The 25,660-nt window shown below is 39.8% G+C and overlaps 1 protein-coding gene across 1 annotated transcript; it reads right to left on the reverse strand.

Moving 5' to 3' along the window:
- Nucleotides 1-22,794: 22,794 nt before the first annotated feature.
- Nucleotides 22,795-23,229, reverse strand: LOC149174846 (secreted RxLR effector protein 78-like). Its single transcript, XM_089420988.1, has one exon. The coding sequence runs from the start codon at nt 23,227-23,229 to the stop codon at nt 22,795-22,797; it is 435 nt and encodes a 144-aa protein (XP_089277114.1).
- Nucleotides 23,230-25,660: the final 2,431 nt, after the last annotated feature.

The raw sequence follows: 25,660 nt of genomic DNA on the forward strand, positions 1-25,660 counted from the left end.
AGGGCAGAAGAAGAAGGGGAAACTTCTTTTTCTTTCCCTGTTGTCGGAGTAGGAGTTTGATAATCTTTTGATCTAGTAGCCACATTGGTGGGCTTACTCATCATGAACACTTGTGAACTTGAGGAAGCAGATGATTGAGGCTGGCATACCATTTGGGTTTGCTGGGATGTAAATGGCTCTTTTAGGACAGTTGGGGTCCCTTTAAGAAAATAACTAGCTTCGGATCGTCTAGGACAATCCTTAGTATAGTGATCCTCCTCACAAATGAGGCATAGATAGTTAGGCTTCCGTTGAGAGGCATCACTAGCAGACGACTTAGGAAGACCCTTTTTTGGGGCATCGAATTTACCCTTGCCTTTGCCTTTCTTCTTACCTTTCAAGGATTTGTTCGTTGTGGTATACTGAATAGAGTGGACCTCTGAGGTTTTACGAGGGCTAGGCGGATTATGAGAAGACTCATTGGAAGCAGTGTTGGAGACTGACTTCTGTTTGGAAGAAGATTTTGCAGGGGTCTGTGTCACTGAACCAATTAATCCATCGACAGGAGGTGTAGCAAGAGACTTAGATGACGTCAGATTAGATAATGGTCTGGGTGCATCAGGTAACACGTCATATAACGTGCTAGACTATGAATATACAAGGTCTAGATACTGGGCACGCGTGATAGCTTCTTCCTCAGTGACACTTCCTCCCATAGTGATGTCCTCAGTAATTTTGTTGACGAAGGATTTGGTAAACCATTCAGTCAACAACTGATCAACATTCTCGAAGTTAATCAGGCGACGCTGATGCCTCCATTCATGGATATGATCAGAGATGTGGGTCGCAATATCTTGCTTGAGTGACGTTAGAAGATGGGCGTTGGTTTCATAGCGAACTGGCAATTGGAAATGTGTGAGAAAGGCCATGGCGAGAGTGTTAAAGGCATGAAAAGTATTCCGAGGTAGCTCGATATACCACTTAGCTGCAGCACCTGTAAGAGTTCATTGGAAAAGATGAAGATGAATGAAGTCATAAAGTAAGAATTCAAGGAGCACCAAAGGTGATATGTCATCACATGGGCTTGTGGATCCTGCTTGGATTTTCCTTCAAACTTCAGATAATCACTCGGAATCTTGGAAGGGACCAGAGGCTAGTATGGCGAATGAAGAATTGGATCATTCGTGAGTCAAGACACATTTGGAAATTATATTGTAGCTAAGAGTGACAATTGGGTTTTAAAAGGAATTGGAGGTTGATAAGCGGGTCCAACTGGAGGAGCCCATCCCTGCTGGTAAGGATTTTGTACCCATAGTGGAGGGTTTTGACCATAGGGCATTTGATTGTGCCCCCATTGTGGGTGACCTTGCCCATAGGGTGGATTTTGACCTTGAAAGCCTTGCAACTGTCCAACCATAGGTTGTTGATAAACAACATATGGGTTAAAAGGTTGTTGAGCTTGTTGACCTTGGACATATGGATGTTGCACCTGTTGTCCTTGGACATACGGGTTCTGAACCTGTTGCCCCTGGACATAAGGATTTAAGACTTGCTACCCTTGGACAAAAGGATTCTGAACCTGTTGCCCTTGGACATTAGGATTTTGGGCCTGCTGCTGCAGGACTTGACCCTAACCTTGTCCTTGCAAGGGTTGCCCCTGTTGATATGAGTACAAGGGTTGTTGCTACCTGAGTTGGCCCTGTTGCTGCAAGGGTTGACCTTGTGGCTGCAAAGGCTGTCCCTGCGGCTGTAGAGGTTTGCCTTGCGAAGATATAGGCTGGGAGGTTTGCTGAACATACTACATCTGCGGTTGTATGGTTTGCTGCAACTATTGCAAGGGTTGGCCCTGTAGCTGTCACAATTGTCCTTGCCGCGGCAGCCCCTGCTGCTGCATGGATGGCCTTTACTGCAACAAAGGTTTCCCTTGTTGCTGTAGAGGCTGTCCTTGCTGTTGCAAGGGTACTTGAACAGTTCCCCAAATGATACCTTGAAAATTTTCGAATTGTATCTTGCCATAGCCATAGGGAATGGTGGATTTACCAGGCTAAACATACTATCTAGGGTGAAGGATGTAAGGCAGATTGACCATTCTTTGAGAAAAATATGGATCATAAGGAGTTTGGTACTGAACCTGAGCCTCATAAGGCTGTTGATACTGGAAATTGCTTGATCTAGACGGACCAACGGGATTTTGGACCTGTTGGTATTAGACATTTCTTGATCCAGCAGGACCAGTAGGGTTTTGAAAAGCACTAGAGGAAGGCTGGTTCATCCCAACCATGTGAGCTTGTGAGCCACTCATGTTGGTTGTGCCTGACACCATAGAAACATTTAGATGCTGCCCCCAGGTGGCACAACCTGTCCACTTATTGGAGGGATTGACGAACTGAGAGAGACAAGACTCTAGACCGTCAGTTGAACCGATGAGAGAAGAGGATTCGGAACAGTGGGTTGCACTGGGACCGAAGTGACTGTAGAAATCACCGTCTGTTGGGAGGTCAGGTTCTGAATGAACGGACCCGTGGTAGGAATAGCGACATATGCCCAAACAGGGTTATGATAAAGCGATGAGGCACTAGGTGTACCTGAGACCAATTGTGCTAAAGTCACATAATTAGGTGGAAAATCTTGATAAACAATGATGGGAATGCTTCTAGTGGAGGGGAAACCTTTAAGTGGAACATGTTATTCTTCCTCTTCGACAGTGTGTGGATTGGAGACCTCCGAGTGACTCGGAGAGGAGACTGGAATTTCGCCTTTGGATTCCATAGGTGGAAACAAGTGACGACGAACAACCGAAGATGTTTAGGGGGATAATTCCAAAGGAATACCTGACTGATCGTACAAACTGTACGGAAGCTGTGGTGATATTACAACAGGATCGAACAAAGGATTCAGAGGATAAACGACCAATCAAAGCTGACCTTCAGGAGTCGGTGAACTCTCAGGAGTCTGGACAGGATTGTCCAGAAATTCCAGGCCAATATCAGAAAGTGACCCAGTATCTGAGCATGGTGGAGGACGAGATGACAAATGCTGAATGCTCAGAACAATTCGGAGTTCAACACCTTGGTCCTCAAGTGACTGCAATAATTCAGGAAATGGCTCCTCAGACAATCTTTTAGATGGAGGAGAGGAAGAGGAACTAGGTGAACCAGATGGTTCGACCACGATGAATTCATCTCAAATTACAGGAAAAGAGAGATAAATTTCAAGGCTTTAAAATGAACTTTAAGGAATACCAATGATTTTGTCTAGAAAAGACTAACAAGGATGTTATGAGATCGTGGGCAACAATTTTTTAAGACGCATAAACAAACTGGTTCTCTTTCATGTTTTAAGAGTCGAGAAAGAAACAAAGATGACTCTATCACTTTCGATTTGAAACGAGCTCGAAAGGACAAGCACTTGTACAATCTTTTAGATTTAATGAGTCAAAAAGATCAAATGACTACTCAGGATGATCTAGGTAAAAAGGATTACCAGGTAACGTGAACTACAAAATACCTCCCGGCGAATTGAGAAGTACGGGCAACAAATCTCCCTGAATGTTGTGTTTGGTGTATCACGTTTATGAGGCGACAGACTTAACTTCCTATGGATAAAGGATTGTAACCTAATGGGGTCTCCCTTTATATAGGCGGCGGTATGGGGAGCACAAGTCCGTACTAGCACTGTCTAGTGCCGAAGCTAATGACAACTACTAGGTTTAAAGATGCTAGAACACGTCTCTAGCCTAGACCCTCTAGATGTGATCATTAGGTTTGAAATGTGCCTTAGGTTAATTGAGTTCATTCTAAAGTTTATCTTGAATTATGTCTCGATTTTTTAGGCCTTAGCGATGTGACTTGAAAGATCCTATATGCAGCTAAATGAGACAAGACTCTTTCAAATCGATGAATTGTTTACACTAGAGAGAGTACAAAACACAATCAAATGCAAACAATCAAGCAACTAAAAGCAAAATTATTTTTTCACTACTTTTATTTTTGAAAATAATCTAATGAAAAACTCTTTCCAATTCCTATTTTCCTAATAAGTGCACTTCAAGAAATCCTTTCACAAGTAAATATAATTCTTGTTTCTTTTCAAATGCAAATGCAACTCTAGTCGTCAATGATGCTAACTAACGTAGCACATTGATGTAACAAACTAGAATTATGTACTTTTCATGAAATGACAAAATGAATCTTTCATAAGACACTTCAATGAAAAAGCTTTCGAGACAATCAATCCTCAAGCAAATGAAAAGTCACAAAAGAGATTTTCTTCTAAACCAATGACGCAATGACTCTATAAAAATAAGACAAGCAATGTGATCTATGCTAGAAAAGAGATGCTTAAGGAAACGAAACCTTTCAAACTTGTGTGACGGAGATCAAAGCAACAAGAGGACTACAAACGAAATGCAAGGAGTAAATTCACCAATCACTTAACTCACTAAGTTCACAATCAGCTAACTGGATGACAACCTAGATGCCTTAGGGCCACCAACCATCCAGTGAGTCAAGAAATCAAGTAAAAGGAAGGAAAATCAACAAGCACATAAACCAAAACAAATGAATCTTTCCAGTCAGGGAGAACACAACCTAAACAAGCTTAGAGGTAGAAATCGAGAGAACAAGACACATTGGTTGAGATCTAGGGAAAACCCTAATCTTTACCTACAGTCATCGGCACGACTGCCAAACTGATAAAAAGTTCCAAAAGGGGGTCGACACGACTGTTTCTGAGCAATTCGCGTTGATCAATGCGACTATTAAGAAATTAAGCACGCTGATCGAGGATGCAAGGAAAAAATAATTTTTTTTAAAGGCTGAGACCAGAATTGCTACTGTAAATTTCAGACCTAGAGAAATAAACCAAGCAAAGCAGACATGACTAAAGGGAAATGGTAATACTAGAAAAGTTCACACAAAACCATGAAATTACAAACAAGAATACAGAAGGATTAGCTTCCCAAGTAGAGTCGCCAATTTGTGGTGCATGTAAATTCTAAGTGCGGACACAAACAATTCCTCTAGCCCGAGAGAGCGGGTCTAGCCATAAACAAACAATCTATGGAAGATTTCCTTAGGTTATAATCAAATAAGAGGGCCTACCTCTTAGTACGCTATTCCACTTCTTGCTTCCTCGCTCCAGCTATCTTCTGTTTCCTTCCTTCAAACACCTGAAACAAGTCAACAACAAACAACAAATGTGATAACATACAAATTGCATTCAGCCTACTTAACAGGTGAAGAAACATTAAGCCATAAATATGTGAGATGACATTTCATGTAGGAAATCAATCGATAGTTGCATCTATATTAGTTCAAGAAGAGATTACAACCGATGTCTTGACGTTGCTGTTCTCCTCCGACATATCTAGGTTCCCACACACTTCTGCTAGCATCTCATGGATAGCCTCAACAATGGTAGTCTCAAGGCTCTTCCCTTTAGTCTTCACACCAAACCAAACTCACAATTCTCCCTTAAACACAAGCTAGAAAGCTACAAACTATGGGTAGCTTGTTGACTACTCCAAAATCAAAACTTCAGCCAGAACTTAATTAGGACTAAAAGCTAACTTGTGCTTGGGAAAAAGAGAGGTTTATATAGCTTGGATGGATGGGATATGGTTCCTCTTCTCATGGGAGAAGGCCTTATCCCTTGGATTAGTTCCATCCTAATAGGAGAAAGGAGCCCAAACTGATCTCCTCAACTCCATCCACCCAAACCATTTACCAGTCTTCCATTACTAAGCTTCTAGAGCTGGAAGCTTCAGCTCCATATTTAAAAAAACTTTCCAAAAGAGGATCGATGCGACCGATAAAGGGATCAGTTGATCCGATCGGCGTTAGGGAAAGTTGTAATCCCTGCATATCAGCATGAGGAGGACATGGGTCATTAGCGTCGGTCTTTTAAACTGGGATAAACAGAAGATTTTTGGGAAATGACGCAAAAGGGAATTGTTCTTATCATGAAGTGGGACACAATGGGAGTTTCTTCATGATAGGAAAGCATGTCAGGTACACTGTAGAGGTCCTCCAGGATCGTGGACGGGAAGTATAACGACAGTGACAAAATGCTGTGTAACACACTTGGACAAGTCAAACTTGAACTTTGACTTGCTCTAACTTCTTCATATGAACTCAGATTCGAGTGTCATTCACACCGTTGGAATCATGATGACGAGGACCATGATTTGAGTCATGCCAAATTTTCCTTGACATGGAAAATTTGAGGGTAGGGGTTGATGTTGTCTCAAATAGGTTATAAACATTTCTTGTTTTTGAATCCATCCTTGAGAGCAAGCTAAATATCCAGTACTTGGATTGAGCTTGTCAAGATTTATGATCACAACCCTATTTTGCTTAGTCTTGAGCTTGAAGATGCTAATCTTCTATATCGGTTCATGTTTAATGTATCCTGGCTTAAGGAGCCTGAATTTGTAAACTTAGTCGAGTATACCTGGACTCACCTAAGAAATGACAACTCTACTCCCTTGATGTTGTAGTTTTGAAATAATTTATAGAAGTTAAAAACCAAAATGAAATCCCGCAACAAGGTTCATAAGAAACAACATGAGGCTAGTCTTATTGAGATTGAGGCCAAGATTGATGACATATTTAACTCTAATGTTTTAGGGATTTTTTAATCAGGAGTATGTTGTCTCCCTTCACTCACCAGAAAGGTCCAAAAGGGATATCTTAGCTTGTGAGGAAGAGTTGTGGCAGCAAAAAAGCAGGGTTACTTTGATAGAGGCATGTGACAATAATACCAAATTCTTTAATTTATTTGCAAATTCCTGGAAAGAAACAACAAGATATGGGAAATTAAGAACAAAAGAGGGACTGCTATAAAAAAAATTAAGGACAAAGTTGTTGTGTGGGTCAAGTTTTCTAGTTCCTTATTCTCAAAATATCATGGTTTTACCATACTCAAAACTTTGGAGGTATTAAACTCTTTTCCACGTGATTTTTATGACGAGTCAAATGAGGAATTGGAAGCCAAAGTTTCTAAATCTAAAGTCCTGAGTGCACTTTCTTCTATGCAGAAGGGGAAGTGTCCAGGTCTATATGGCTTCATTATGGAATTCTATATGGGATTTTACAAGCTTTTAAAAGATGGAATCCTCACAATTGTTAGGGAATATTAGGAAATGGCCAAAATACACGGGGAACTCAACTCAATGTTCATTTGCCTTGTTTAAAAAAAATGCGACGCAACATATTTTGATTAGTTCAGTCCCATCTCCTACTACAATTTCATATCTAAACTAATTGCGAAGATCATCTCTTTGAGATGGAAGCCCATGTCATGTTCAAACATTTTGGAGAAGCAATTTGATTTTCTTCAAATCCATCAAATCCATGATGCAGTGGCATTAGCACAAGAAGCTCTTCGCTCCATCAAATCTAAATATTCTTCTGCTATTATTATCAAAATTGACTTATCGAAATCCTATGACTGAGTGAGATGGTCCTTCATCAAATTGTGTTGAATTCAATTGGGGATGAGGATAATTGTTTGGATATTAGGTTGCATGTCCTCAATAAATTTTGTAGTGTTAATAAATGGGCAATCGTCTAATTTCTTTAAGGCTTCCAAGGGACTGAGGCAGGGTTGTCCCCTCTCTTCGTTGTTATTTCTTTTAGTGGATGAAGTATTGAGCATCCTGATTATGAAGGATATCTACATAGGTGAGTTAAAATGAGTCAAAATTTTATATCGATTTTCCTTATCATGTCTACAATTCATGGAAAACATTATCATTTTCATTAAAGGGAATGTTATTAGCATAATGATTTAAACAAAGTTCTCAACTCTTTTCCCGTCATAACAGGAATGCTAATTAACAAGAAGATGCCCATTCTTTCCTTCTATAATATTTTGGATGTGGTCATGATTTCTCTTTTAGAAACCTTTCCTTTCTATATTAAAGAATTTGAGGATGGTATGAAGTATCTGGGCTTTTATGTCAAGCCAAATGCTTACAGAAAAAGTGTCAGGCCATGCAATAACTCTCCAAAGGCAGAAAAAATAATTGATGTATTATTCCATAGGTAACCCATTTTTATATACAATAGGGAGTGATTGTTCAGTTCATTTCCCGATGACTGTTCACCTTCCCAATTTATTTATTTACATAAAATTCCCAATCATGAAGATTAGGTGTCAACATTCCCCCCCTTAATCTAAAGGGATGTTGGTGAGTCCAAGCATCATTCTGAATCGTTCAAGCTTTTCCTTTCCAAGTGCTTTGGTGAAGATGTCTGCAATTTGCTCATTTGTGGAACAATGACGGAGATGGATTGTTTTGGCCTCAACATGATGTCGAATCAGATGATATTTTGTATTGATATGCTTTGTTCGATCATGGAACTATGGGTTCTTGGCCAACTTTATTGCAGAGGTGTTGTCAATTATGAGTGGAGTTGATTGTACTTGTTTTACCTGCAAATCTTCAAGAATTTTCCTGAGCCACACAATTTCTTTCGTTGCTTCAGCTGCTGCCACGTATTATGCTTCTGTTGTGGAATCTGCTGGAAGTGATTGTTTGCGTGATCTCCAAGAGACAGCTCCTGATCCAAGACTCATAGCATATCCTGAAGTAGATACTCCAGTTTCTTTGTCTCCATCGAAGTCTGAATCAGAGTATCCAATCAAGTTGAAGTCGTCCACCTGTGTATACTTGATTCCAAGGTCTTGAGTTCCCTTCAAGTACCTTAGAACTCTTTTTGCAGCAGACCAATGTCCCTCAGAAGGCTTTTGCATAAACCTGGAGAGGATTCCAACAACAAATGAAATGTCTGGTCTGGTAGTAGTGAGGTAGATGAGACTTCCTATAAGCTGTCTATACTTTGTTGCATCCTCAAATTCCTTTCCTTCAATAGATGTGATCTTTAAGTTTTGTTCCATTGGAGTAGAAAGAGGATTGCACTCTGTCATGCCAAATCTGTTTAACAAATCTCCAATGTATTTCTTTTGAGAAAGAAATATGGATTTTGGATGTTGGGCTACTTCAATGCCAAGATAGTAATGAACATAGCCCAAATCAGTCATTTCAAAACTTTTCCCCAATTCCTTCTTTATGGATGCAATGTAGCTTTCATTGTTCCCTGTCATTAAAAGATCATCTACATATACCACAAGATATACAACTGTTTTGCCAACTTTCTTGACAAATAAAGTTGCATCATCAAGATCAAAATGATTGAAGTTGAGTTTCAGAAGATGCTCAGTTAGTTTTTCATACCAGGCTCGTGGTGCTTGTTTGAGGCCATACAAGGACTTCACAAGTTTGCATACTTTTTGTTCATGTCCTTTCACAGCAAATCCTTCAGGATGGGACATAAAAACATTCTCTTTTAGATCTCCATTCAAGAATGCAGTCTTTACATCCATTTGATGGACTTTCCAACCGTTCTGAGCTGCTAGTGCAAAGAGTGTCCGGATGGTGGCCCATTTTGCTGTGGGGGCAAAAGTTTCCTCATAATCGACCCCTTCCTTCTATGCAAAACCTTTTGCCACAAGCCTAGCTTTGTGCTTGTCAAGTGAGCCATCAGCTTTGTACTTGTTCTTGTAGACCCACTTGCAGCCAATTGGTTTGGTTCCAAATGGAGGGTCAACCAGCTTCCAAGTGCCATTCTTTATGAGAGCATCATACTCCTTTTGCATCGCTTCTTTCCATTCATCATGAGAAGCAGCTTCTTTGAAGGAAGTTGGTTCAAAATCTGTAGACAAGTTCAATTCACAATCATAAGTAACATCCATATCAACAGGTGAATTAGAGTCATCTACATCACCTCCATTTTGTCGGTTTGAATTTCTGGTTCCTATTTTTCCAATTTCATCAGGATGAACACTTTCAAGTGTCTTTGTCAGCCACTTTGGGGGACCTTTCTGAGATGGTCCAAGCTCCTCTGTTGATTGAGTTGGGACTGAATCAAGATTGAGTCTCCCAATTCTATCAATTACATCACTTAAAGCATCATCCATTGTTGGAGTTTCATGCAGGGGAGATTGTGCTTCAGAAGAAGATTCCACATGTTGATCTAGTATAGGAATCCCCCCTTCAAGATGTGGAATCTGATTATCAAATTCTTGAAATGATTTTGTTTTTGCGAATCTATCCAAACGATCAAGTTGCCGCTCAACAACATTGTTAGATTTGGATGATTCAAGAAAAATGACATCTCTAGATACAACAAACTTTTTATTTACTTCATCATAGAGGCGGTATGCTTTAGAGGTGTTTGAATACCCGAGGAGGATACACTTACGACTTCTAGCACCAAGTTTGTTTCTATGTACCTTTGGTATCAAAGCATAACAGGTGGAACCAAAGATCCTGAGATGTTTTACCGAAGGAACATGTCCATACCACAATTCATAAGGAGTCTTGTTTCTTATAGCATTTGATGGACATCTATTCTTTATATATGCAGCACATAGAACAGCATCAACCCAAAACATTATCTTTACATTTTTGAAGAAAAGCATGGATCGTACCATATTCAAGATTGTTCTATTCATTCTTTCAGCTACACCATTCTGTTGGGGATTATAAGGCACAATTGTTTGATGTTTGATCCCATGTTGGCGAAGATAGTTTTCAAATTCATTTGATGTATATTCTTTTCCATTATCAGTGCGAATAGACCCAATATGAGATTGTGCATCATTTTCAATCCATTTATGAAAATTCTTGAATGTTTGAAAAGCATCAGATTTGTTCTTCAATAAATAAACCCAACACATTCTGGTGTAATCATCAATAAAAGTCATGATATATTTATTTCCATTTGCAGAAGGAACAGGCATTGGACCACATAAATCTGAATGAATGAGTTCAAGCTTCCTATGTGCTCTTGAATGTGAATCATGAAAAGACTGTTTTCTATGCTTTCCTAGAATGCAAGCATCACATTGCTTATGTTTCCTAGGAATTGTAGGCAAACCAACAACACCATTTTTCTTCAATAAGCGGAGACTGTCATAGTTTAAATATCCAAATCTAGCATGCCATAATAAAATTGATGGAAGTGTACCTTCTTCATGATGAGAAATATATGAGAAATGTTGTGCATGAGCAGAGGTTCCTTGCAGTTTGAGAAGCCTTTCTTCTTCTATTCCCCTCATGACAAGTGAGTGGTCAGATGCTTTTCTACCTCAAGCTTGCCATCAAACATATGAATGGAGTGACCTTGCTGGCGGATGTGGACCAAGGACAACAAGTTTCTCTTGAGCTGTGGGAGATATAGAACATGATCCAGAAGAAAGTCTGGAAGACCAGGCAGTTTAAGCCTGATTGTGCCAAGCCCTGATGGCTTGATTTTTGACTGATCTGCAAAGTATACTGCTCCATCAACATTGTCAGTGAAATCTTCAAAAAAATCTTTCCTATGAGTCATATGACAGGTTGCTCTTGAATCAAGCAACTAATCATTTTTCGAAGAAGCAAGTGAAGCATTAAACAAATCTTCATTTACTCCAATGTTACATTGTGCCTCAATATAGTGAGCGGATTTAGGTGCTTTACCTTTGTCTGTATCATCAGTTTTACCTTTCTGCTGGTTTCTTTTCTGCTCAATTTTGTCCCATGGTAGCTTGCATGTAGAAGCATCATGTGATCCATTTTGTTTGCAGCGAATGCAATGCAGATCTGCTTTTTCTCCTTGAGAATGTCTGCCCCCCCTGCCTCTGAAGTACCTTCCTCTTCCTCTTCGTCCACCTCTTCCTCTTGTAGAATCTTGAGCAGGATGCTTTTCTTTATGATCAAGGCAAACAGTCTCTTCAGAAGATTCAGGGCTGTCTTCTTTCCAAAGGCTTTCTCTCTTTCAGCAAACTTTTTCACAAGAGAGTCAAAGGTTATATCTTTAAGATTTCCATTTGCTTGTAAAGACTCAAGATAATTGGAGTAAGTAGGATAGAGTGCCTTGAGAAAAGCAATAAGAGGGATATCCAACTCAACCTTAGTGGATTTGATATCATGCATTATGGATTTTACTTCAGATGCAAGAGCAAGAGAATCATTATTTTTCAGTTCAAGAGTGAAGAGTTTAATCATGAGCTGAACAACTTCAAGTGCAGAATGTGAGTCATAGAGTTCTTTCAGTTTTTGTAAAGCTTCAAAGGCAGTTGAATATGATGAAATATGGCGACTTACTTCTTCATTTACAGATGCTGCGATTAATTCATAGGCTTTGCTGTTCTTGTTTTCCCAAATGACGAGCTCTTTGTCTGATGTAGGCTGCACTGGGTCATTGTCTCCTTCTCCGACACACACTCCTTTCCACAACTCATTGAAGATGAGGGTGTGTTTTATCATCCGGGACCATTCAGGATAGTTCTCTTTGCCAGTGAGAACTATTCCTACCATAGAGATGATTGAATGCATTCTGTAAAAAAATACTTCTGCTGATAAATTTTTTTTCCTTACATTACAGCCTTATGCACTATATTTTTTTTTCAAATCCCTCTAATATTTGATAGAAGTATCAGCATTTCATTGAAATATTATGTACATATCACTTCAATATTACATATCACTGTAATGCTTCAACGCAACATTACATTCAAATGATAAAAAAAACTGTGCAATACTACAGGCATTCAAATCAAAGGCTAATGGTTTTTAAACCCTTTCATCAGCATCTCCAAGTCTCAAAAACTGTAATCCTCTGAAACAAACAATGTGTAGACAAGCCAGACAAGTCCCTTCTTCACAAACTCCTTATAAAAACTAACAATGCCCTCTCATTTGTGCTTATCAAAACCAACAATGCGCTCTGATATGTGCTTATCAAAACTGAGCCGCTTTCGCACATATTCCAACCTTTTAATCATTAATATCAAAGTTGAAAGACCTTGACCAAAATAATAATATATAAAAATAATCACAATGGGATTAATATGATGCAGAAATTAGTAGGAATTTTACTTCCTGAAGAGTGTGTAGCAATACACATTGGTTTCAAAATCCACACATATTGCCGGTCCTAAAGGAGTCCATGTATACAATCCAATTGTATGCACTTCTCAAAAACTTGTGCAGACTCAACCAGAATGAGAATCGACATTCGATGGCCAAAAATAGACCCATAATCATCAATCCATGGCGGAAGAGATCCTGGTGGGCTGTGGCGAATCACACAGTCAATGCACTCCGGGATCAATGCTTCAGGCAGCGTTCAACAACGTTCACAATCCATGTCTGGAGGGATTTCAACGATCTCTAAGTGGATCCATCACAGTATTAAATCAAAAGTTACTCTCAAATAATAAATTACAGTGTTAAGCATAACAAGCGCTGGAAGTGGGATCCAAATGGCAGAAATCGCAATTTACATAATTTTTTTTTGATTTCTGCAATGTCGGATCTATCAAATTTCGGAGGAGGTCGCTGGAAGATTCTCCCGGCTGCCCAGGCTATTAACACTTTTCTGCTTAAAAAGAGGAAGAGGATTGACCCTCTACTGTGGAAAGAGAGGAAGTGAAGACTTGAACTGAATGGGCCGAGTAGTTAGGCAACATGGAATCTGAAGAAGAAGAGAAGACTTGAACTGAATGGGCTGAGTTGTTAGGCAATATGGATTCTGTTGGTGTAAAGAAATCCCGTTGAGAAAGTATTTCAACAGCTTGGCTCATGGAAGGTCTCACATCCTTGTCTTGCTCAACACACAGCAGTGCTGTTTTCAACGATCAGGCAGCGTTCAACGATCTTGTCGATGGCGTTTTCGCTGCGCATGGAATCCCTCAGAACGGTGAGATCGTTAGGTGAGAGAACGGTGAGAGCGTTAACAACCATGAGCGGTCGGTGAGAGAAAAATGAGGCACCAACGCATCTCTGGGTATGTCAGGCCAGCGACAGAGGCAGAGCAACGCTCAGCACTGAGGCAGTGGCAGACTATTTCAGGACAGAGGTAGTGGCAGAGATGAAGGGAGTTACGACTATTTTTAGGACTGGCTCTGATACCATATCATGCCAGGAAGTAACTCTCCAAAGGCAGAAAAACTGATTGATGTATTATTCCATAGGTAACCCATTTTTATATACAATAGGGAGTGATTGTTCAGTTCATCTCCCGATGACTGTTCACCTTCCCAATTTATTAAAGTGATTAGATATGGTTAATAACAAAGTGGAAGAAAGAATAAATGTCTAGACAAATCATTTTCCATTGAGAGGCATTTGTCTGGTACTTGTTAAGTGTTTTTTGGAAGGAATTCCTATCTACTAGACATAGATAATCATTGCTTTAAAAGGGATACTAAACAAAACCAAAAGTTTGAGCAACACTTCCTTTGGTTTGGTAGCAAATCATGAGAGGGGATTCATTTGTTTAATTAGAAATCCATTGTCAAAGCTAAGCTCCTTAGTGGTCGGGGACTGAAAAATTTATCCCTTTTTCAGTCAAGCCCTCATTGGTAAAATCCTATGGAGGCTCCTAAATAATAAGTCTTTTTTTTTGGAAAAATATTTAAGGATAAATATTTTGGAGGAAAATTCAGAATTGAGTGGATTAGTAGCCCTTGTTAATTGGTTATGAATTATGCTATTGTTTGGAAGGCCCTTGGAAATGCATTTCCACTCATTGGAGAATGGATAACCTGGAATATTGGTGATGGTAGAAGTGTATGACTAGGGTTGGACCCTTGGGCTGGGTTTGGTGAGAATGATTGACTTTCATAAAACATCATCATTTCTTTGCAAGCAACAAGATTCTTCTCTCTAATAGATGTGAACCCAGAAAATGGACAGGAAAGGGGGATGAGGGTATGGAAATCAACATAGGATGTCAGGTTAGATGGGACTGAAGCAAAATAATGGAGTAACTATGTGGGCATCTTAGTCTCAAAGATAATAAGGCTATCAAATGAAAATGAGGATCATCTCATATGGTCTAGGAATCCTTCTTCGAGCTCCTTGACATAAAATCTTGGATATCAAGCTCTCATGGACGGACAATCGACTGATGAGTTGATATGTGGAAATTCTTTTAGCATTAGAAGAAAACTAGTGTTGTGGGTAGCCTTATCCAACAAGTTGCTCTCATAGGACAATTTCATCAAGGTAGGGTGAATACGACATGAGTGACACCCTCTTTGCAAAAATGATGAGGAATTCATCTATCATTTCTCTGTTTCTTGCTCTTACACCCAATATTCTTGGAATCTGGCTAAGAATACATTTGATCCCTTGACTATTTCTTAGGACAAAGAGCCTCTAGTTGAATGTGTTTTGGATTGTGTTAATGATTTAGTCATTTCAATATTTCAATTTTTCCTACATCTCCTGTGCACTCCGAGTGTTGGGCTAGGAATATATCTTTTTTCCAAGAAGAAATCATGCCAGTAGAGGTTGTGATGGGTATCATTGATTCTACTTGCAATTTTTTTTGACAGTTGAGGTAAAATATAGAAAGCCCAAAACTCCCATTATGCCTCCCTTGGACAAGTCTACCCCTTAGGGTTTCTTCAATGGGGAAAGTCAAGGATCCCCCCACATATGCGGAGCTGAAGTTGTATTGTTTGTAAATGATCATCATTATTTTCGTATTAAGTATGCTCCTCAACGTGGGACCAATATGAGGGCATAATTTTCAGCACTTTGGGTGCTTATTTATATGGTAGATCAAAACAAAGTTGTTATAGACATTTTTGTGCCTAACAGCATGAAGCATGAAATGTCAATAATCTGAGGGATCCAAAGTCCCTAAACATGTTGTTCTTACCCTTAGAGGAACAAGGTCAGCAAACCACAACACTGAAAGTCAGTTCTCCACCTGAAAACACTCAAAAACAGGCTATTTCTGGATCATGTCAGCTGCTCCACTGAGCATCTGCGCTGAATGTCAACTGCTCCTCCTTGTACCTGCGCTGAAGGTCAAAATCAATGAAGGCTACTTGCGCTGGGCGAGATTGGCCAAGTGGCACAGTCATTCTGCAAGGTGTCAACTGCCCAGGAAGCTTCCAAACTGACACTTGGTTCAAGGAATTCGCCCTATGATGAGTAAGAGGGTCTTGATCTCCAAGTGGAAGTAAGATTCTCCAAGTGGACTCAAGAACTGAAGATTAACTAAAGTGGGAGAGGACACTAGTCAGCTTTATGCCAGCCTCAAGCTGGCTCATCCTTTCTCCAAATCTCCTATATATAGAGCTCTCTCATGAGGTCTAGGGAGGCTGGAATTTTGTGCAAGCAAGGAAGTGCTGTTGGTTTGTGTATAGAGCTATTGGGTGTTTTGCTTGAAGGAGGTGAAGAGGAGATTTCTTTCAGCTGGGAGGTGTTGCCGGATTGGGCCCATTGTGGTTGTAACTCTCTCAGAACTTTACTTCTATTATCAATAAAGTATTTGAGGTTCTTCTATATGCATGTGTCTTTATGATGAATAGATGCTTGTATATTTGATTTATGCTAATCCTATAATCGATTATGGATGTATGCTTCTTGTAGTTTCCTCTTCTTGTGCTTTTACAGGATCTGTGTGTAGCTGGGCCGGTGAAAGGGCAAAGAGCTAGGAGCAAGCAGCAAGGAGTGAAGACTGGATCGACTATTAGCGCAAGATAACGGTTAGTAGATCATCCTTTTCTTCCCTCTCTCATCTCACAAAGAAGAAACTTTGAATAGCTTTGCATTCAGTTGTTGCTGAAGTACTATCACCTTCAGAGTGGGATAAAGGCATTCTGCATTAGATACTTTTCCCCCCAACAAAAGTGAAACAAATGTAGATAATAGGGGATTCAAAACTTGTCGTAGACTAGGTAAGTGGTTGGGTTGGGATAGAAGCCCCTCACCTAGCACACATTCTGCAAGGAATAACATAGGTTATGAACAAGTTGGAGTGGTTTTCTTGCAATCACATCTATAAAGAGCTCAACTCTCTGGCAGATAGTCAATGAAAGGAAGCTTTGGGGGTCATCCCAAGGGTCCTGGAATACCAAAAATTCGTGAAGAATCAACTTGTGGGGGACCCTGTTCTCTTCTGAGGAAGATTTTTGTAATTTTTGTGAACTGTTTAAGTGATTGTAGCTATCAAGAACAACTTTTCGATATTGTCTGTTTATATTATCTAGTCTCTTTAGGAAGTAAAATTTGTCAACAATTAGGAAAGATCATGCCTTAGACAATCCTCACATTGTATATTTTCCGCCCAGAAAATATAGTGATATTTTTTTTGAGAAAATAAATATCACATGAGGGACTTCCATTTTTATTAATCAATTATAAAAATGGTACCATTTTATTAAATATTATTACAGATTTTTGCGTGCTTTGTGATTGTTATTTTTGTAAAAGTTAAATGTTGGTGGGAGAGTATTCATGTAAAATAAAATTTCAATCATGAGATACATTGTTATAATACTTTAAATATTTATGTTCATTAAATGTTAAAATATGCTCACGAGATTTCCAAGAATACAATATATAAATATATTAATGGAAAGGAAAAAACATATCTTAAGGGAAGAATAATTTAAAAACAAAAAGAAGAAGAAAATGATAGGAGTCACCAATGTAATAAGATGAGGAATGTTGACAAAAATCTTGAAGGAGGTTTTGTAACAAACACATGTTGTTTTGAAGAAGCACTTCTAGTATTCAAGGCCACAAATAAATTTGTGATGATCATAAAATCATTTTGTAAAATTAAGTTGAATTAGGTCAAGGTTTCCCTTATCACATTATATAATAAACACCTATACGAAATTATGGTTAATCAATTAAGAAAAAATCTATTTATGTTTTAAGAGATGTATTACTTCCATTTTAAAGGTAACATTTATTATACATTATTATAGATTTATTCCTACTTTAAATTACTTATTCCTATATTTGATGGAAGAATTGAATGTTGATGGGAAAGTATTCACATGAAATAGAATTTCAATCATGGGATACGTCATTGTAATAATTTAAATCTATTTAATTTAAATATTAATGTCTATTAAAAAAGTTGGCTCATGAGATTTCAAAGAATACAACATTTTAAAGATATCAAGGGAAAGCAAAGAACACACTTTAGAGAAAAGTAATTTTTAAAAAGAAAGAAAAAGAAACTAATAAGAAGCACCAATGTAATAGGATGAGGAACAACAACATAACCTTAGGAGGAGGTTTTATAACCAAGATATGTTGTTCTGGAGAAACAATTTTAGCGTTTAAGGCTACAAATAAATTGTGATGGTTATGGGACCATCATAGTCATTGGCCTATTACACATTATGAGTTTATCATGTGAACCTACGCAGTAACCATGGAGGATCTTCCTACTAGTGTTAGGGACTAAGAGTAGTGGGTAATCAACCAAATGAATGTCAGTTCAAGAAATTGGCTTGTAGTAGGTCATAAGTGAAGGTTAAGAATCTCCCAAAGGAAGGGGGATAAGCATCTATTCCTCATAAGTCATGAATTCTAGGATAAAAGTAAATATTTGAAGGGACAAAAGAATTCTCATTTAATTTTTTTTTTATTTTTTTTTGTTAACTTTGGTAGAGCTGCTATCTATATTTCAAAATCAAAATTTACATCCATCATGTGTCCCAGGTGGTTAACCTTCCCGAAGGAAACTAGGCAACCACCTGTCTGGATTAAATCCAGCCCAAAATTTGAAAATGTTCATCTCTGTGTTTCTAACATGTCTGCTTTTCCGAGCTCTACTCATTATCCTAGTTTTTATTCTAAGGTAAAACATCAGATTTCAATTTATCGTTGCAAAAACACTAATAGACTTGACATACTGCATCAGTCCTCATCTAAGGAGATTATCGGGGCAGGCGCCTTGGAGCTTGATCCAGGGATCTCGCTTCTCTGCTCCATTATCCATTTCATCTCCCTCAACATCTGTTCAATTCTCCCCAAGATGAGGTTGTTGCGAGAGGCCTGAATTTGTACAGTTGCAATTTCCTTAAGGAGCACTGACTTCATGTTTTCCAATTCTTCTTAGTTCTGGTTCCGTAACTGCTCATTCTGCTGCCTCATTTCCTCCTCTTCTTCTTCCCGGACAACCCGATTCATTTCCATGGCTCTGGCTACCACATGCTTCATTATCCAGTAATGTTGGATCGTTTTATTGAAGAGTGAGTTACGGCTGCACGAGTTACCGGGGTCCGACACCATGGCCTCCCAATCTCCCTTGGGGACCTCTTGGTTCGAGTTGATTGATCTTAGCTCTCTCTCCCAACCATTTATCTGCTCTTGAATTTTGGGTGGGTTCCCCGCCATGTAAGCATTTATAATGCTCGTCATGTGCTCGGCCTTTGATTTTCTGCCTCTCCTTTTCAGCTTTTTGCTGGTTCCCTCTTCTTGTTTTGAAACCTTTTTCACTTTTCGCGGGACCATGTTATTTCTGGACTGGATACTGCACTTTACTGAATCTTCCTTACCTATCAAGACATGATACCATAAATCAGTAACACAATTTAAAATTTGAGTTTTGATCCATTTACTTACCACCCTTTCCTTGCCAGGATTCTAGTTTCCTAGGATTTGAGAATGGTGTGACGGCGCAGCACGCACCGAGGGCCGGCCTATAAATCAGCCCATTTCATTTTATCCACTCGAAATGGCTATGGGTACCCCTCATTTCCTATGTTGCTGGATTTCTAAGGGTTTGTGCAGGTCTTATTTCCTCTCTGACTGTCAAAGGGGACGACTTTCTCTCCTTTTTCCAGGGATTTCCTACTCATTTTCCCTCTGGACTTTTCTACAGAATTGTTTGGTGCTAGGGTTCTGTTGCTTACAGGGTTATCTCTCCTTCAAGAGATTCCTCCCTTCCCCGCCCTGAGAGCTATCGTGGGTTTGGTGTTTCCTTTCCTCAGGAGACCTTTATTCATTTTCCCCAGATGACCAGAAGATTTCCTCGGAGTTAGGGCTTTCTGACTTGCTCCTCTGGTCATGGAAGGACACTGTTTCCCAGGTCTGAGGTTTCCTACAGACAGTCTATGTTTACCTTATGATCTAAGCCTCATGGTCTTCTCAGGAAATTTACTTAGACTCCTACTTCTAGCTACAGCATAAAAGACCGAGAAAGAGAATGAGTCTACATACCACCTTTCCCCGCCGTTGCCGTAGCCTTTGTCTGTTCACTGCTCCTATCTACCACCTTTCTTCATTCCAGTCAGCTTCGTGCTCTACTGCATGCAAATTACTAATGCCACCTCAGGCCCTCTTTGGTTTATTCCTATCCTTCTGTCCTTTCTGACCTCCACCTGTTTTGTTTCTTTCCCGACACTCTTTCCCGAGTCCTCTTCTCGGGATGTGCCTTGATCGTTCTATCCGCCTTTACTCCCCATTACTCCTACGTCCTCCCGGCTACTCTTACCGTATACTTTCTGTCCTTTTGCTACCACTTTCCATCCCTTCTCTGACCCTTTGCCTGGCTCCACACCTGCCCTCCACCATCTCATTCCTTGATTGCGCCTCTGCTGGCTTCTCGGGATGTGATCCGTCCCTGCCTTGCTCCATCAGCTGCCCTTTTTGCCATTTACTCCTTTCATTTCTCGCGTGTGTCCTATCTGTCATCACTGGTTGTGTACTTTCCCCGCGTCTACCACTTGCTGCCTTTTCCTGAACATTCCTCTCTGGATCGCTATTGCCACCGTTATCGACTTCTAGGAGTTTCTGCAACTGCGCCTTCTCCTCCGGGTGAGGGAGCTTTGTTCCTCCGAGGTCCATCGACCTTCCCCTGTTTCGGCTTCCCCAATTAGCTAGCCAGTCTGCCGGTCTGTTGCCTGTTCGCCTTACATGTGTGGGAATAAGATAGTCTATTCTGTTTATCAATTTCCCTATTTCACTGGTTAACCATGCTGTTCTCCAGCTCCTGCTAATCTTTTCCGCCGGTGTCTTGTTTTGCAGTTGTTTTACCATGTCAACTACCAGTTTTGAATCACCTTCAATTTGAAGGTTCTGGTGCTTTTCCTGGATGGCAATTTCGAGTCCACGTTTTAGCGTGTGTAACTCCGCTTCATTGTTCGTTGCTTCTCCACAATCCATCGCAAAAATTCTCAGAGTGGTTCCTTCATCATTCCTGAGTAGCCCCCCTATTCCTGCTTCTCCCGGGTTGCCTTTTGCTACCCCGTCAAAGTTTAGCTTGACAAAGCCTTGCGGTGGATGCCTGTAAGTACTAATCTCCTCGACCTCTCTGGTTTGGGTTTTACTTTGGGTTCTGTCTATCATGCTTTGTTTTAATTGTAGCCGCTGCAAAATTCTCTCCTCTGTTTGATTAGTCTTCCAGTCTTCATCATTCCACCTTTCTGTTAAAATAGTTTCTCTGATATTTTGTATTGTTTGTTTCCTTATTTCGGCCGGGGTTCTCCGTTCTTCTTTAAATATCACGCTGTTTCCTTCCAGATGTTCCAAAGCATGAACCCTACAGATAACATCCACGCGCGGTTTAAGATCTGGTTCTGGTAACATTTTCTTGGCCAATTTTCCAAAGTTTTTTTTTATATTATGGTAGTTTCTATGACATCTTTCAAATAGTTTCTGGTGACTTCTCCACAGATTGCTGCTGACGGTGCAGCTATTTGTTAGGTGCTTCATCGACTCCTCCCGTTCGTGGCATAATGAGGGTCTCTGCATGCCTTTTTTTCAAATTTGATCCCAGGTTAGTGCCCATCCATGATGTAATATCCATAGAAAGAAGGTTACTTTAGGCCAAGTCTTGATTTTCCAGATGTTTTTCCATTTTTTTGATTCTGTCTGTCGATTATGCCCTACCTTTAAATAATAACCTTCTGCTATAGAGAACGTGCCTTTTATTCGGGTTCCCCATCGGAGTATATCCTGCCCTGTTTTAACCGCAACTTTCCTGGATGCCATTTCTTTGTTGTAATCTCCCCAGCTTGCTGTCTCTGGGGCTGCTACCCAGTCATCCTTTTGCTTCCAATTTCGCCAGTATTCCCCTATGCTTGGCTTCCAGAAGTTTCTGACCAATTCCCCCTCTGTTCGGGAGGTAAATTCATGGATTTCTTGGAGGGCTTCTTTATGGAGAAGCTTTTCTCGCTGTTGCCAGGATTCCTCCCAGAACTTGGCTGTGTCCCCCTCTCTTACCTCCCAAAAGCTGTAGTCTCTTATCAAATCTTTATTGTTCCTAGCCAAATTCCATATTGCTGATCCTTTTTCCTCTGTTTGGCTTCTCATCCTGTCTTCTGGTTTCTCTGCTGCCTCATATTTCTTCTCCCAAATTTTCTTCCATAGGTCCTGTCCACCCTGTGTCCACCTCCACCACAGTTTCACGCCCATCACTTGGTTGAGTATATAAGGGTCACGCAGACCTAAGCCTCCATCTTTAATTGGTTTGCTGAGCCATTCCCAGGAGAGAAATCCCCATTTTCGTGTTTACTTGTTCCTTGCCATACAAATGTCTTAAACATGGCTGCTAATTTTTGACAAATAGATTTAGGGACAACTTGGCTAGACATCTGGTATATTGGGATGGATTGAAATATTGCTCTTAGTAGGATTATTCGGCTAGGGGTATTCAGAGACCGGAATGTCTAATTATCTATCTTTTTTCTTATCTTTCCTATGAGAGGTCCCCAATTCGCTACTCTGTACTGATACTCATTAAGCATTATGCCAAGATACTTTGCTGGGAAACTTCCTACTCGAAATCCCATTGTTCTAGCCAAGAATATTTGGGATGCTACCTGAGTGTTAAAGAAGAAGATTTCTGATTTCTCATTGTTAATCTTTGTCCCTGAGGCTTTCATGAACTCTGAGAGAATTTTTAGGATCTGTTGGGCTTCCTTAAGAGTGGCTTGTCCATAGATCATTACATCATCTATGAATTGCTGATGTGTTATAGGAATTTCGTTACCCCAAATTCACAATCCCTTTATCTGTTCATTGGCCAGGCGTGCTTTCACCAGCCTGCCTAGACCTTCTGCTGCTAGAATGAATAGAAACAGGGAGAGGGGATCTCCCTGTCTAAGCCCTCTTGTGGGGTTAAAGGCTTCCGAAGGGGTTCCATTTAGCATAACTGACATCACCGGGGTACTTACCATTGACATTATCCATTTCACCCATCTCTCATCAAAGCCATGAGCCTTTAGGATACCCCCCAAATATTCCCAACTAAGACGATCATAAGCCTTCGCCAGATCCAGTTTTATTAGCATGCCTTTGTTTCTGGAGTTTTTCAGTGAGTGTATTACCTCTTGAGCAACTACTATACCATCCATTATCTGTCTTCCCTTAACAAAACCAGTTTGCTCCTGAGCTATGAGGTCAGGCAAGATTGGTTTAAGTCTATTTACCATTATTGTAGCCAATATTTTGTATACTACATTACATAGAGCTATTGGTCTGAAGCCCTGGGGTTCTTCCGAGTTCTTTGTTTTCGGAATCAAAGCAAGGAAGGTGGCATTTAGGGCTGGATGCATGCGCTTCGTACATCTTGATTCTTCCACGAGTTCCACGAGGTCCTGGCTCATGAAACTCCAGGAGGCTTGGTAAAATTATATAGTAAATCCGTCAGGCCCTGATGCCTTGTTCTTTGCCCTTTTTTTAACCACTTCCTCCACTTCTTCTTTCGTGATCACCCTGAGTAGAGCCAGATTTTGATCTCTGGTCACTTTTTTAGGAATATATTGGCACACATTAGTAATTTCCTCCTCCCTTCATATATTAGGTTCTGTTAAGATCCCTTTGAAGTACTCTACCAGTAACTTTTCCATTTCTTCTTGTTGACGTACCCTGTTCCCTTGACTGTCCTTGAGTGAAATATTCTATTATGCTCTTTGTGTTTCAACATTGCTTTGTGAAAGAATTTTGATTTTTTCTCCCCTTCTTTCAACCATTAGACTCGTGATTTTTGTTTCCATAGAATTTCTTCTTGCTTTCTTCTTTCCTCGATTTGGGTAATCACCCTCCCTTCCTCCTCTGCCAGCTCCGCACTTCTTCCTCCCTCTATGATTTGTTGTTGGATTCCCTCCATTCTTGTCTGTAGTTTTTCTTTCTCTTTTTGAATGTTACCAAATTCCTCTCTATTCCATTTCTTTATTTTTCCTTTTAGGTCTTTTAGTCTAATTTGGAACGTATGCATTTTGTTTCTACCTTCCATGCCAGTTTTACTCTCCTGCCACCAAGTTTTCATTTTGTCTATGAAGTTTGGATCTCTTAGCCAAAAGGCCTCGAACCGGAATGGCCTTTTTTTATTCTGAGGGTTCATAGCAATCTCCAGTTTAATAGGCCAGTGGTCTGACCCTATAGATGGGAGAATGGAAGCTTCATAGAAGATGTCATTTCCTATTAATTGTTCAGAGGCTAGAAATCTGTCTAGTCTTGACGCTATTTGTTTGTTCCCACCTCTTCTGTTATTCCAGGTAAATTTTCCATTTATAGTTGGAATGTCCACCAACCTTAATTCCATTTGCAAATCTCTGAATCTCTCCATCTCTGGGTCCTCTCTCTATATTCCTCCTTTCTTCTCTTCTTTGGATGTTGTCATATTGAAGTCTCCTGTAATGATCCACATCTGTTCCTGATGCATATTCCCAAGCTTTTGCATATGAGTGAGGAATCTACCTTAATCTACTGGGGTGTGGGGCCAATAGACTTCTGTAACTAGAAACCATTCACTTTGCCCTATGAGTCTAAAATTTCTTGTAAGGATTCTGGGCAGTCCTATCCACCAGTCTGTTATGACTTCTGCTGGATTCCAAATGACTGCTATCCCTCCCGCACTTCCTTTAGCATCTATGGTTACTTGCTCATATCTAGGTTTAATTTTATTTAAAATTTCCTCCATCTTCTGGCCTGAGATTTTGGTTTCCTGGAGCAACATAATCTATGGTTTGTCTTTTCTCAGCCGTTCCACTAGATGTCTCTGCTTCCCTTTACTATTTAGACCTCTTATATTCCAGGATGTCATTATCATTGGGGGGTTTGATTGAGGTTTTGGAACACCGCCGAAAGCGGAACAACTCTCCCTGTGTTCACTAACATTTCCCCCATTAGTTGGATGGAATCTTTAATGTTTTTCCGTCCTCGTTTTTTTCCCTCCTTTTACTTGTCCTTGCTGGTCTGGTCGACTGTCCTTCTGATTCTCTTGATGTTCTTCAGTCGCTGTTTTTCTTTTTCCGTGTTTGGCTATTTCCGCATAGAGTCTTTTTTGATCCTCAGGGATAAATCACTCATCCAAGTTTTTCCATTCATTTAATAACTTTCTTAGGACTTCTTCTTCTATTCTTAGGTCTTCCCCCCTGCTTATCTCCATTTCTGTCTCCATGTTTTTTGTCTGTTCTTCCTGTTCTTTACCTTTTTCTGGAATATCACTCGGTACTTTCCTCTTAGTGTGGGTCCTTTCACTACTGGAGCTGGTGTCTTTCTCTTTGTCTTCCTAGTATTCCATGGTTTGATCCTCATCTTCCCCTTCTTCTTGGAGGATTTTGAAGCTATTTGATTTTCCTGGGTTTGTTTATTGTACCTTTTTACCTTCGTTTGGGTTTTATTTTGTTGGTCTTCTTCTACTCTTCACGTCCTGAAATCCTTTTTGATCTGTTTGTTTTTTGTTTTGTTTTGTTTTGTTTTTTTGTTTTTGTTTTTGTTTTTTGTTTTTGTTTTTTTGTTTTGTTTTGTTTTGTTTTTTGTTTTTTGTTTTGTTTTGTTTTTTGTTTTTTTGTTTTTGTTTTTTTTTTTTTTTTTTTTTTTTTTTTGGTTTTTTTTTGTTTTTTGTTTTTTGTTTTTTTG

Source organism: Pinus tabuliformis, chromosome 4_1 (assembly GCF_031772625.1).
Source record: "Pinus tabuliformis cultivar Carrire ecotype Pingquan chromosome 4_1, CPIR1, whole genome shotgun sequence".
Classification (NCBI taxonomy): Eukaryota; Viridiplantae; Streptophyta; class Pinopsida; order Pinales; family Pinaceae; genus Pinus; species Pinus tabuliformis.